The 13,091-nt window shown below is 50.1% G+C and overlaps 1 protein-coding gene across 4 annotated transcripts in view; it reads right to left on the bottom strand.

Moving 5' to 3' along the window:
* The window catches only part of ASAP3 (ArfGAP with SH3 domain, ankyrin repeat and PH domain 3), a 54,838-nt gene that overhangs the window by 6,168 nt on the left and 35,579 nt on the right, over positions 1 to 13,091 (bottom strand). For 2 of the 4 annotated variants that reach the window (XM_077970237.1, XM_015130818.3), the window contains exons 6-17: positions 7,492 to 7,603; positions 7,178 to 7,263; positions 6,646 to 6,721; positions 6,378 to 6,464; positions 6,093 to 6,202; positions 4,480 to 4,549; positions 4,069 to 4,156; positions 2,738 to 2,786; positions 2,458 to 2,648; positions 2,239 to 2,372; positions 1,888 to 1,982; positions 1,155 to 1,332 (exon numbers count right to left, since the gene is read on the bottom strand). In XM_077970237.1, coding sequence (XP_077826363.1) covers positions 1,155 to 1,332; positions 1,888 to 1,982; positions 2,239 to 2,372; positions 2,458 to 2,648; positions 2,738 to 2,786; positions 4,069 to 4,156; positions 4,480 to 4,549; positions 6,093 to 6,202; positions 6,378 to 6,464; positions 6,646 to 6,721; positions 7,178 to 7,263; positions 7,492 to 7,603 — 1,276 coding nt within the window. Of the gene's footprint in view, positions 1 to 1,154; positions 1,333 to 1,887; positions 1,983 to 2,238; positions 2,373 to 2,457; positions 2,649 to 2,737; positions 2,787 to 4,068; positions 4,157 to 4,479; positions 4,550 to 6,092; positions 6,209 to 6,377; positions 6,465 to 6,645; positions 6,722 to 7,177; positions 7,264 to 7,491; positions 7,627 to 13,091 lie in introns of all 4 variants that reach the window. The other 2 variants (XM_015130814.3, XM_077970252.1) reach the window with 2 other exon arrangements.

Genomic DNA, 13,091 nt, shown 5'->3' with positions numbered 1-13,091 from the left:
CTAGTGCACCTGCCTCCAACCCAGTATTTCCCTCTTACACTCTTGCTACCCTCTTATCCTCCCATAGGAAGCTGCCAGAACCCTGGAGAGATGAGACTGCAAGGGCAGAGCCTCATGTTTGGCAGGAAGTTCGGGCCATTCTCTCAATGTTGCCTTTCATGGCTCTTACTCCTCTGCCCCCAACAGGTGTTACCCAAACTTCTTTCTCGACTCTGGGCTCCTCTCCCTGATTGTACTTCCCCACCAAGACCTCAGCAACCTCACGTTTTCAATTATCACACACGTATAGGCTGTTCCAAATTCTTACCTCACCTAAATGCTGCACTGCTCATTGGATAGCCCACCAAGATATCAGACAGACAGTTCAAAGATACCCGTTTTTAGTTTTTCTGAGATAGGGTCTCGCTTTGTCACCCAAGCTGGAGGGCAGTGGCGCAGTCACAGCTCTCTGTAGCCTCAACCTCCTGGGCTCAAGTCACCCTCCCACCTCAGCCTTCTGAGTAGCTGGGACCACAGATGTGTGCCACCATACCCAGCTAATGTTAGTTGTTGTTGTTGTAGAGATGGGGGTTTCCTTATTTTGCCCAAGCTGATTCTGAACTCCTGGGCTCAAGTGATCCTTTCACTTCGGCTTCCCAAAGTGTTGGGATTACAGTGCGTGAGCCATTGCACCCAGCCAACATCCAATTTTTGATGTCCAATCAGTCAGCAACTCCTGTTGATTTACTTTTTCAAATGTCTCTGATATCCTTTCCCCATGCTCATGTGTTTGTTCTTGGAATAGCCAAAGCAATGTGGTCTTCCTGGCTCTAAACTGACCTGCCCTTACATTTCAGGGCTACTTAGGTGAAAGAAAAAGATATGAACATTTATTGCATACCCATTGTACACTAAGCCCTTTATATACATGACTTAATTCTCACTTCATCACCATGGGTGCTATTATTAACCCCTTTTATAGATGAGGAAATGAGACTCAGAGAAGTAACCTGCACTAGATCACACAGCTGGGAAAAAACAGCAAGGATTCCCACCCAGGTCTGCTTAACTGAAGCTGTGCTCCTTCCCACTTACCACTCTGATGGGTGAGATTTGAGCAGATGTCAGAGTGTGAGGCAGGTGGGTTATAAGTGGCCCTTGGAGGGGGTTCTCACCTGTGCATCAGGCCCTGGCAGCGGCTGTCCAAAGTCTTGCCCATTGGCAAAGGCCTCCAGTACCGACAGGAGGTCCCTGTTGCAAATGGCTGTCCAGAGTCTCCGAGGCTCAGGTGTGCACCGGCGTGCAAACCTGTGCTCCACATACTTGGCCACGATGTAGTCCCTGCGGGTGCCCCTACCAAAGACAACCACAGGATCTCAGAGCACGGACCGTGTCTGTCCAGCTGATCCCTGGGGCCCTCCCACAGGAGATACAGCTCTCCTTTTTTCCAGAACCATGTCCTGAAGATGTCCAGATCTGAGGCTCCCCTTCCCCAGCTCCTCAGGCTTTTTTTTTTTTTTTTTTTTTTTGAGACAGAGTCTCACTCTATCACCCAGGCTGGAGTGCAGTGGCGCAATCTCAGCTCACTGCAACCTCTGCCTCCAGGGTTCAAGCAATTCTCGTGCCTCAGCCTCCTGACTAGGTGGAACTACAGGCATGTGCCACCACGCCCAGCTAATTTTTGTATTTTGAGTACTGGCGGGGTTTTGCCATGTTAGCCGGGCTGGTCTTGAACGCCTGACCTCAAGTGATCCGCCCGCCTTGGCCTCCCAAAGTGTTAGGATTACAGGCGTGAGTCACTGCGCCCAGCCTCCCCAGACTTCTGATCTAAGACCTTTCTGCGACCCTGGGAGCTGCGGAGGCAGAATCCCGTAGGCAGGACGCCCCTCTCTCTGAGAATCCCCTTACATGTCACTTTCAGGTGAGGGTTTAGGGCCGCCATGTGAGGGTAGCTGGGCCTCCATGACCTCATTGAAGCTCATGTTTCCCATGTTCAAGGCCAGCTGGAGTCGTGGGAAAATAGGGGTGGGGCAGAGTAAGACCGGGTGGTTAGGCCTGCACGGGGTGGAGCTCCGAGTCCCCAGAGTCCCGCCCCTCGGGCGCCCTCCCGGTTCAGGCCCCGCCCCTGACCACCAGCTACCTGGCTTGTCCCCGCCCACCTTGGCCAGGTCCCACCCACAACCTGCAAGTCTCGCTGCCGGATGAAACTACACCCCTATCTCCGTGTCTGGCCCCTTCCGGGCCCCGCCCCGCCCTCACCAACAACTCCGAGGGGCCCAGCAGGTCCAAGGTGAGTGACTGCATGCGCGAGAAGCGCACGCCCAGTTCGCGGTGGACGCCCGAGCACTGGATGCAGGTGAGCACGCCCAGGTTGGTGCTGAGCCACGTGGGGTCTGCAGAGGAAAGCAGCTGGAGCCTGGAGGTGCAGCCCCTCCCCTCTACTTCCCCCTCCCTCCAGCCCAGGCCCCGAGGCTTGACCTGCAGCCCCGCAGTCGCAGCACTGGCTATTCCCAGGCCTGCTCTTCACCTCCGCGATGAGCAGCTTTGTGAGGTCATGGGGCTCCCCGTCATGCCCGGCGGCCCCCCAGGACCCCAGGCCACCGCTGGGCTCCCCAAGGAAGGCGCTGCTCAGGGCTTCGTCCTTGCTGTTCTGCAGCACTGACACCCACCTGCGGAGATTGAGCGGGGTGGGACGGGGATGTCAGGCGGGAAGAGATAGGGCTACCGCCCCAACCCACAAGGCTGGCCGGGCACTCACGCCTCACACTCGTGCTCGTCCTCTGCCTGGAAGTGGTACGTCCGGTTGTCTGTCGGGAGAGAAGGGGGCTTCTGGCCCACAGAAATGCTGCTGGCCTTCCCGAAGCCCAGGGAGCCCCCGCCAAAAGCCGCTGGGCCACATGGAGATGTGTCCCTGCCAAGTTGGACTCTCAAGCTAGGAGTGGGAAGGGAGCGGAATGACAGTGGCCGACAGCAGGGGCAGTTTCTCAGAAGTGGCCTCCGAAGTAGGATCCCAACAAAGCTCTCTCTGCATGAAGCCCTGGTTCCAGGCTCAGATGAGGTCTCCCAGGGCATAGAACCCCAGAGAACCCAGCTCAGAGGCAGGGCATCCTCTGAACCAACTGTCACCATCCCACTGGGCTCCTCCTGGTCTCCTCCAGGGCGACCAGGCTACCTGTCTGGTCTCCCTGCTTCCCATTTCCTCTTTTCTCCAGCCTGTACCAGCTCCCAACTGTTGTGCCCAAGGCTCTGCTCTAACTACACCACTGCCCTACTGCCCTGCTCCAAGATCTCCCATGGCTCCCTATTGCCAGGAAATAAGGTCCAAACTTTTAAGAGGGATTTCCAGGCCTCATCTCTCACTCTGCTACATGAACCCTCCACTCTGGCCAAACTGGGCGGCCCCACTCTCCTGCTTCCATGCCTTTCATCATGCTAATCCTGTCTCCTCAAAAGCCCCCACCCCACAAACTCTTCATTCTACATGTCCTTCAAGGCTAAATTCAAATACTCTCTCCTCCAAGAGCCTTTCCTGGTTCCCCACAGCAGTGCAGGCCTTCCTGCTCCCTAATCTCCTATGGGGCTATATCTGCACCCATCTTCTGGACAGCCCCCTCATCTTACAGTCCTGGGTACCCACCCCACACCCCTGCCAGAGAGCTTCCTGAGGACAAGATCTAGGTCTTTCTCAGCCTGTGTCTGCTCTCACACAAAGCCTGCACCAAAGGCTCCAAAGAACGAAAAGTGGAAAATGTAAAGAAACAATAATTTCATCTCCTTCAGCTCTGGGTATTTGGGGAAAAAAGGTACAATATTTTTTAAAAAAGAAATGATTTAAAAACCCAGATGACCCAAATCCACTCAAATATACTCTATATAAAATAGTCCCATTTATTATGGAAAGTGGGTGCATTTTGACGTTTAATGTGATGTGGGTGTCCTGGACCTAAGGATTCTTATGCCTGCAGTAGCAGCTCTTCAATACCATGTGTGGAACTGGACACAGACCCCTCGCTGAAGTCCCCTGGGAGCTGACAGGTGTCTTAGAGAAGCCCTGGGCAGCTGTAGGGGAGAGGCACAGAGACCACTCACGGGTCACCAGGTCGAAGCACTTTTTCTCCTCGGGGTTTGGCCTCACTTGGCACGTCAGCAGGGTCAGCTTCACTGGGGGCCGGTTTATCTGTGGGAATTTGGGGGTGGAGGATGTATGCATTACCTCTGGCCCTCCATTCTCTTTAGGCCTCCATTTTCCACTCTGTTAAATGGGCATAATCATCCTGTTCCATTTGTGTTTCTCTTCACCCAGCAGCACCTCAAGGATGTGGTGTGTAGACTAAGACTAGATTGGGGCCTTTGGGTCCCATCTGTCCTCCCACAAGGGTCTCCAGCTCCCTGGACCTAGGTTTGCGGGTCAGTCTTGGAGGGAGGGCCTGACATTGTTTGCTCAGAACACCAGAAGAGGGTCCATCGTGCCCTGAGACACCCACCACCTCTAGGCCTCACCGTGCTGTGTGAGATGGTCAGGCAGCCATACTTGACTCCACACTTCCTTTTCTGCCAGACTCTTCGAATTCTAAGGCCCAGAGGGATAGAAGGACAGTGACCCAAGACTCACACCTAATTCCCTGGTGTCAGAGAACAGAGATTTGCCCCCACCTGTATGATCTCTAGCCACATCCCTTTACCTCTTTCTTCTCCTAACCCTACACCTCCCCACAACCCCCGACTCTCTGGGGCTCCCTTCTGATGGAGGAGACACAGTTCCGCTCTTAAGAAGATCCCAGTTTGATAGAGAAACACAGCCTCACTCCCTGGGAATCCTTATTCTAAGGAGATGATGTGACTTTGGCTCTCTGAGAGCTTCTAGTCTGATGGGGGAGACACAGCTTATATCATTAGGGAGCTCCTAGTCTGAGAAACACAGGCTCTTGACAACAACAAACAAATTATGGTTCAACTAAGCAAGATCAATATTAATACCCCAAAAATAAAATTAGCAAGTCCATGATCCAAAACTAAACACTTCTCCTGTAACAGGTAAATATTCATTGGTTTCTTCTTCAAGGTTATTCTTCTCTGATTAAACTGATTGGTAGGTAGAAACATGAATATATCCCACAGGGGCCTTTGCATTTCACAGCAGTTTGTTTTTGTTTTGTTTGTTTGTTTGTTTTTGAGACAGGGTCTTGCTCTGTTGCCCAGGCTGGAGTGCAGTGGCATGATCTCGGCTCATTGCAACCTCCACCTCCTGGGTTCAAGCGATTCTCCTAACTCAGCCTCCCAAGCAGCTGGGACTACAGGCTCATGCCACCACACCCAGCTAATTTTTTGTATTTTTAGTAGAGATGGGGTTTCACTATGTTGGGCAGGCTGGTCTTGAACTCCTGACCTCAAGTGATCCACCTGCCTTGGCCTCCCAAAGTGCTGAGATTACAGGTGTGAGCCACCGTGCCTGGCCCACAGACTGATTTTTTTTTTTTTTTTTTACACTAGGGAGCAAGGCACAGCCAATAGTTTCATTTCTAGGCATATTCAGTATATTGTAGAGGTTAAGAATGAGGTCACAGGCTGGGCACAATGGCTCACGCCAGTAGTCCCAACACTTTGGGAGGCTGAGGCAGGCAGATCAAGAGGTCAGCAGATCGAGACCATCCTGGCTAACATGGTGAAACCCTGTCTCTACTAAAAATATAAAAAAATAGCTGGGTGTGGTGGTGGGCGCCTGTAGTCCCAGCTACTTGGGAGGCTGAGGCAGGAGAATCGCTTGAACCTGGGAGGCAGAGGTTGCAGTGAGCCGAGATCGCGCCACTGCACTCCAGCCTGGGTGACAGAGGGAGACTCCGTCTCAAAAAAAAAAAAAAAAAAGAATGAGGGCATAGTAAGTGTTCAATAAGTGTTAGCTACTGCTATTCTTCTTTAACTTAAAACAACCAATCACCTTTAGCAGAAGTTCACGTGCCCAGGTGTCCTGGACAACCCAGGATTTGAGGAGTTTGCATTGTAACCCTCCGTGTCTACATAAATGATCAGAACAGTTCCTCTGGGCAGCTTCCCCAACCCTGTCATTTACTTGCAGTGTGACACTGGGCAAATTATGTAAGCTCTGAATCACTTACCCGTCGCTTTTCTTGTATAGAAAGCCCACTTTCTCCGTCCCAAACTGTTTGTTGCCTTGGTGCTGGTGGATGCTGTAGCCACATCCTGAATTCTTCCGGCTCAGGTGTTCCTGTCCCTCGGACATGCAAAGGAGACCTCAGGGCATCTCAGTGGAAAGAGCCCCATTCTGCGGGGGCTCACTCAGGGAGACTTTTCCAGGGGACCCTGTGGATCTTCCTTCTCTCCCTCCCTCCATGGTGGGCTTTGGGGGAAGGCATTCCTTTTGGGATGGTTCAGGGGCTGACCTCTCTGCTCTCAAGCTGCAGTGTCCCTCGGAGGGAGTCCCGGAGCTGGGTCAGCTTCTGTAGCTCCTCCTCCTGGGCTTGATGGAGCTGTGGGACAGAGGAAGGGACCCCATCACCAGCCAACAAATGTGTCAGGTACAGAGCCCAGAACCAGAAGAGCAGAGCAGTAGCCTCACTCTGTGGGCAGGAGCCAGCTCTTCCACACCCACAGACTTTCCTGGAAGGACAGGGGGCTTGATCACGTGCCCAAGGGTGAGACCCAACTTACTGCATGTACTGAGGCCGCCAGCTTCTCGATGAAGGGGAACAGGCTCTGGGCAGCCTTCCAGCCATCTTGGAAAAAGCTAAGAGGTGTCAGAGGCCAAACAAGGGTCCAGATAAAGATGGAAATGAGAGATGAAGCCAGAAGTGTGGGAGAAGCTGCTGTAAGGATCACAGGGCACCTCAGGGCATTGTAGTCTGACGGTCAAGAACAGACACTCCATAGACAAGTCTCTCTTGACTAGATTCAAATCCCACTTACTAGCAGTGTAATCTTGGAAAATGAGCCTCAGTTTTCTCATCTATAAAATGGGGATAATATAGTACCTGCTCCCAGAAGTGTTGGGGGATTGAGTGAATTGATGTTTGTAAAGTACTCGTGCCTGACATTCAGTGAGCACTCAATGAGGAGGAGCTATGAAAGTTCTGCCAACAAGATGCAGGCCTCCAAAGAGACTTGCCAGTCTTCCACACCCTGAGAGGGGCCTTGTTCTGTGACACTGGAAGGGTTAGTGGCAGGGACGTGGGGAGATACCTACTTGTGCTGGGCGTGGAAGAACTTGATGAGGCTCTGAAGGAAGTCGGGACCTTGCTTCATCTGGCTCTCCCCAGCTTTGAGCAGATACTAGGAGGAGGGCAGGGCAAGATGTGTCATGTGAGCTGAAGCAGGATCCTGGGAACGAGAGGCTGCAGTCCCCATCCCAAGCTAATCCTCCTGGCTGCGACTGGGCCTTGGTGACATCCCACAGGGCCATGTGGCCAGGACCTGAGCTGAGCCTGTGACTGGTCCCCTGGAGAGGCAGACAGGAAGACACATCCCACGCCCCCCTCCCTCATCCAGAGCACCCCTTACCTCACACATGTGCAGCTGGAAGATGCGCCGCTCTCTCTGCGTGTCCTGGGCCACCTCCCCAGGGATCCCTCCTATCACCCTAGCCCGATCGCGCTCCTTCTCCAGCTTGGCCCTAGATCCCAAGGAAAGAGAAGCCTGAACAACTCTCACCAGCCCCTACATCCTCTTCTGCCAGGGATGCATGAGCAAAGGGGCCACATGGTGCAGGAGGCCCTCCTGTGCCAGCTGTGTGGTGGGGCTGGGTACAATGAACAAGACAGCTTAGGGAATCCACAGAGTGGTGGGGGAGAAAGACATGAATCAAATCACAGCCACACAGAGAACTATGGGAGAGAAAATGGGGATCCAACTTCGTTGGGGCTGCTTCGTTGATGTCTGAGCTGGGATCTGAAGCCTGAGAAGCTTGGAGGAAGCTACTGCTGGGCAAGAGAGCTGGACCATATGACAGTCCCAAGGCAGGAGCAACAGTGCCAAGATGGAGAGGGTTGGTGCCCACTGAGGTGAAGAGGTGCCAGACCATGCAGGGTCTAATTCACACCATGTTAATATATTCTTGGTCTTTATCCCAAGAGTAATGGGAAGGATTTGAAGGTTTTTATGCAGGGGGATGAAGGGCTCAAACAAGGGCCAAGTGAGATTTGGGGCAAACAGTTCTGATTTTCCTGGAAGGGATTTAACAGCACAGGTGCCTTCAATCTTTTTTATTTGTATTAAATTCAGGGGGTACAAGTGCAGGTTTGTTTCGTGGATATATTGTGCAGTGGTGAAGCCTGGGCTTTTAGAGTACCCATCACCCAAATAGTGTACATGGTACCCAATAGGTAATTTTTCATCCCTCACCTACCCTCCCACCTTTTGAAGTCTCCAATGTCTACTATTCTGCTCTGTCTGTCCACATGTACCCATTGCTTACCCCCCACTTATAAGGGAGAACATGCAGTGTTTGACTTTCTGTTTCTGAGTTATTTCAAAGTGCTTTCATTCTTCTGAGCCCAGGCTGGAGTGCAGTGGCGCAATCTCAGCTCACTGCAACCTCCATCTCCCAGGTTCAAGCGATTCTCGTGCCTCAGCCGCCTGAATAGCTGGGATTACAGGTGCCTACCACCACGCCCACCCATTTTTTTTTTTTAGATGGAGTCTCACTCTGTTGCCCAGGCTGGAGTGCAGTGGTGCGATCTTGGCTCACTGCAACCTCCGCTTCCCGGGTTCAAGCGATTCTCCTGTCTCAGCCTCCCGAGTAGCTGGGACTACAGGTGGGTGTCACCATGCCTGGCTAGTTGTTTGTATTTTTAGTAGAGATGGGGTTTCACCGTGTTAGCCAGGATGATCTTGATCTCCTGACCTCAGGTGATCCACCCACCTCAGTCTCCCAAAGTGCTGGGATTACAGGCGTGAGCCATTGTGCCTGGCCAATGCCCAGTTAACTTTTGTATTTTTAGTAGAGACGGGGTTTCACCATGTTGGCTAGGCTAGTCTTTGAACTCGGGCCTCAAGTGATCCATCCACCTCAGCCTCCCAAAGTGCTGAAATTACAGGCATGAGCCACCACGCCCCACCGTGCTCTTTTTTTAAGTGGAGACAGAAAGCGCTTCCCATCCTTGTAGCTGAGAGTAACGGGGGCCTTCCCTCTCAGAGCTTGGCTGTTTTCCGTCTTTGGGGATGGGTGGATCTGTGTGTAAATGGTTTCCTGGAAATCCCATGCCCAGCAGACTACCCACTCGCAGCCAGGAGAGTATTTCCACATCTCAGGCTGGGTGCATGTGACTCCAAATCCCATGTAAAGGAGAGGGCTTGCTTAATAGTTCTGCTGTCAAGCGGGGACAGCCCTGAGCAGAGAAGACAAAGACAGAGTGGGATTAATACAAGTTCTGCTGCTACTAGCTGTCTTCCCCTTTCTGAGCCTCTGAGCCTCCTTATCTGGAAAATGGAGATTTTTATCTGTAACCACTGCACCCCAGCCTGGGCAACAGAGTAGACCGTGTCTCAAGAAAAAAAAAAAAAGAAGGAATATCTGTACATGCAGTCAGCCCTCCATATCTGTGGGTGTAAAGCCTGAGGATATAGGCGGCTGACTAAGGGGCTTTAGCATCCTCAGATTTTGGTATCTGCGAGGGTCCTGGAACCAATCCCCCATAGATACTGAGGGATGACTATACTGACATGGAAAGATATCTGCTACAGAGTAAATGGACAAAAAGCAAACCACAATATAGTACAGTGGTTAGAAATGTAGATTCTGGATTTGAATGGCAGCTCCTTCATTTACTTAACCTTTATAAAACTTTCTGAAATGGTTTCCCCATTTGGAAAATGAGAATAATACTGTAGTCCCCCCTTCTCTGTAGTTTTGCTTTCTGTGGTTTCAGTTATTCATGGTCAATCCCTGTCCAAAAATATTAAATGGAAAATTCCAGAAATAAACAATTCGTACTTTTTTTGTCTTTTGGTTTTTTTTGAGATGGAGTTTTGCTTATCACCCAGGCTGGAGTGCCATGGCACGATCTCAGCTCACTGAAACCTCCACCTCCCAAGTTCAAGCAATTCTCCTGCCTCAGCCTCCCAAGTAGCTGGGATTACAGGCACCCACCACCATACCCAGCTAATTTTTGTATTTTTAGTAGAGCCAGGGTTTCGCCATGTGTTTCAGGCTGGTCTCGAACTCCTGACCTCAGGTGATCTGCCTGCCTTGGCCTCCCAAAGTGCTGGAATTACAGGCATGAGCCACCATGCCTGGCCCAATTCGTAAGTTTTAAATTATGCATCATTATGAGTAGCATGTGAAATCCTGCATCCTTCTGCTCCATCCTGCCTGGAACATGAATCATCCTTTTGTCCAGTGTATTTACAGTCTATCCAGCAGTCCCCAACATTTTGGCACCAGGAGCTGGTTTCATGGAAGACAATATTTCCACGGATGGCAGGGTGGGGGAGGGTGGTTTTGGGATAAAACTGTTCCAGCTCAGATCATCAGGCTTAGATTCTCATAAGGAGCATTCAACCTAGATCCCTGGCATGTGAAGCTCACAATAGGGTTTGTGCTCCTATGAAAATCTAATGCCATGCTGATCTGACAAGAGGCAGAGCTCAGGCGGTAATGCTCGCTCGCCTGCCAATGCTCACCTCCTGCTATTCAGTCCAGGTTCCTAACAGGCCTTGGACCAGTACCAGTCCATGGCCCAGGGGTTGAGGACACCTGGTCTGTACACTGCCGGAATTACTTTTGCACCAACTTAATATAAGGTTCAGTATCATCTTCAGTTTCAAGCATCCACTGGGGGTCTCGGAACATATCCCCCAAGGATAAGGGGGAACCACTGTAATGACACCTAGTCCTTGGATAATATAATGCATAGGAAACAGTACAGTTCCTGGCCTATGGCAAGCCCTCAATGAATGGTAGGATTATGATGTTTCTAATGATGGCAATGATGCTAGAGTGGTAAATACTGGTGATCCCTTTTATATAATTTTTTTCAGCATATGGTACTTTCTTCTTTCTTTTATTTTTTGAATGCTAGTAGAGATGAAAAGATGGTGCTACTTAACTCGGTGTAGATAAGCTGTGAAGTACACAACTTTGTCAATGTACTTCAGCTTTGACAAAATGGTTTTGTCAGTTATCAAAGTTCTGTCCCTCAGCCTCAGCTAAGATAATTCATAGAGATTTTCCCTACAAAGTCTGACATAGTCATTCTGAGATGACCTAATAACTGGGGAGTGCTTTTCTTCCCCTATAAAATAACAAGTCCCATTCCTTCCCTATCCTCAAAGGATAGCCAACATTTTTTAAACATTTCAAATGTTAGAAACATTTTTCTTTCTTATGAGTGGAGTTGCAACAGAAGGAATGAAATGAAATAGTGGGTGAAAGTACTTAAATGCTAGTTACTAAGACTGAGATCATTGCAGAAGGAAACTACAGCAACAGTCCAGTGTTATTCATGGGATGGGTACAGGTACTTGTGGTACAGGCAGGAAAGTATTTAAAACAAATCACACACCCACCAACCTTGAAACCTTGAGCCACGCTTAGGTGCCATGTCACCTGTGATGCCTTTTCTGACTACCCTTCCCTCCATTCAAAAAAAATACTTTTTTTTTTGGCCATCTCTGTGCTAATACTATCATTATGGCATTACCACTTTGTATTTTAATTATTTATTGAGCTGCCTCTCTTCTTGCCTTTCAAACCAGGGGGCATCCACTAAGACAGGGATTGTGGGCTGGGATTCCTCACTACTTACCTATAAATTGGGAATAACAATAGCAGCTTTCCCTGCCAGGGAGAATAAATCTGGTAATAGATGCAAAGACCTTACTCCAGTGCCTGGCACAAAGTAAACTCTAAATAAGTAGAAGCTGCTATTATTACTAATTATTATTATTCTTTTTTAGAGACAAGGTCTAGCTCTGTCTCCCAAGCTGGTCTCAAATTTCCTGGCCTCAAGCAATCCTCCTGCCTCAGCCTCCCAAGTAGCTGAGATTACAGGCATTAGCCACCACATGTGGCTTCTAATTATATATATATATATTATTTACATTTGTTATATAGGTATTATTATTACTAATTTTTTAAATAGAGGCAAGGTCTCACTATGTTGCCCAGGCTGGTTTCAAACTCCTGAGCCCAAGTGATCCTCCTGTCTTGGCCTCCCAAAGTGCTAGGATTACAGGCTCCTAATTATAATTTTTAGGCCCAGGCACTCTGCTAGGCCCTTCACATGCTAAAATGATGGCCCCATAAGGCAGAATCATTATCCCATTTTATAGAAGAGGAACCTGTGGTGAGATAAGTCACTTGTCCAAGTCAAACAGCTGTTAAGTGGTGGGGCCAGGAGTTGAACCCAGGACTGGCTGGTGCCTGAGCCTTAGGGGCAGCCCTGGCAACCAACACTGTGACTCAGGTTTGTTCCATTCCTCCTTCCCTGCCTCATTCCTGCGAGCTGCTGACAGTCACACTGTTTCTTTTCTGAGAGATAACAGTCTCTCTCAGAACAGGGACCATTTTACAGATGATGAAACTGAGATCCAGAGAGGGAAAATGGCTTGCACAAGATTAAAAGCTGGCCAAGGGAAATGCTATCAGCAGATGTGTGGGTTTCTGCCTCTCAGTCTCTTCCTGTGTTATTCTGGTCCTAGTTCTGGCTCAGAGGTGGTCAATAAATACTTGCTGAACTGAAGTGCTGAGTGCTTTATATGCACTATGCTTATTCATCGCCACATTCATCACCCTGCAAAGTATTACTGTCCCTATTTTATAGATGAGGAAACAGACCTGTACATGGAACCACCTAGATAAACTTGGCCTCTGCACAGGGCCCGGAATGCCTTTCTCAGCAGCCCCACGTGGAGATGGAATCCTCTTCCTATATGAACAGCCGGGGTGACGCTCCCAGTGGTATTTGACAGATGCTATCAGGGCCCCGGGCCCTTCCAGCTGCTGCTCAGACTTGTTTGGCAAGAATGTGATGGAATTACATAGCAACTTATGGCTCACGCATATCTGGCTACACCTGGAGCCCGTATGGAAAAGGAATGTACAGTCACCCGTGCCAAGACATTAGCTCAAACTATGTGGCTCCATGGTGGGAGCCAGGAGG

Source organism: Macaca mulatta, chromosome 1, assembly GCF_049350105.2.
Source record: "Macaca mulatta isolate MMU2019108-1 chromosome 1, T2T-MMU8v2.0, whole genome shotgun sequence".
Taxonomy (NCBI): Eukaryota; Metazoa; Chordata; class Mammalia; order Primates; family Cercopithecidae; genus Macaca; species Macaca mulatta.
This window is presented reverse-complemented; position numbering and strand designations above follow the sequence as displayed.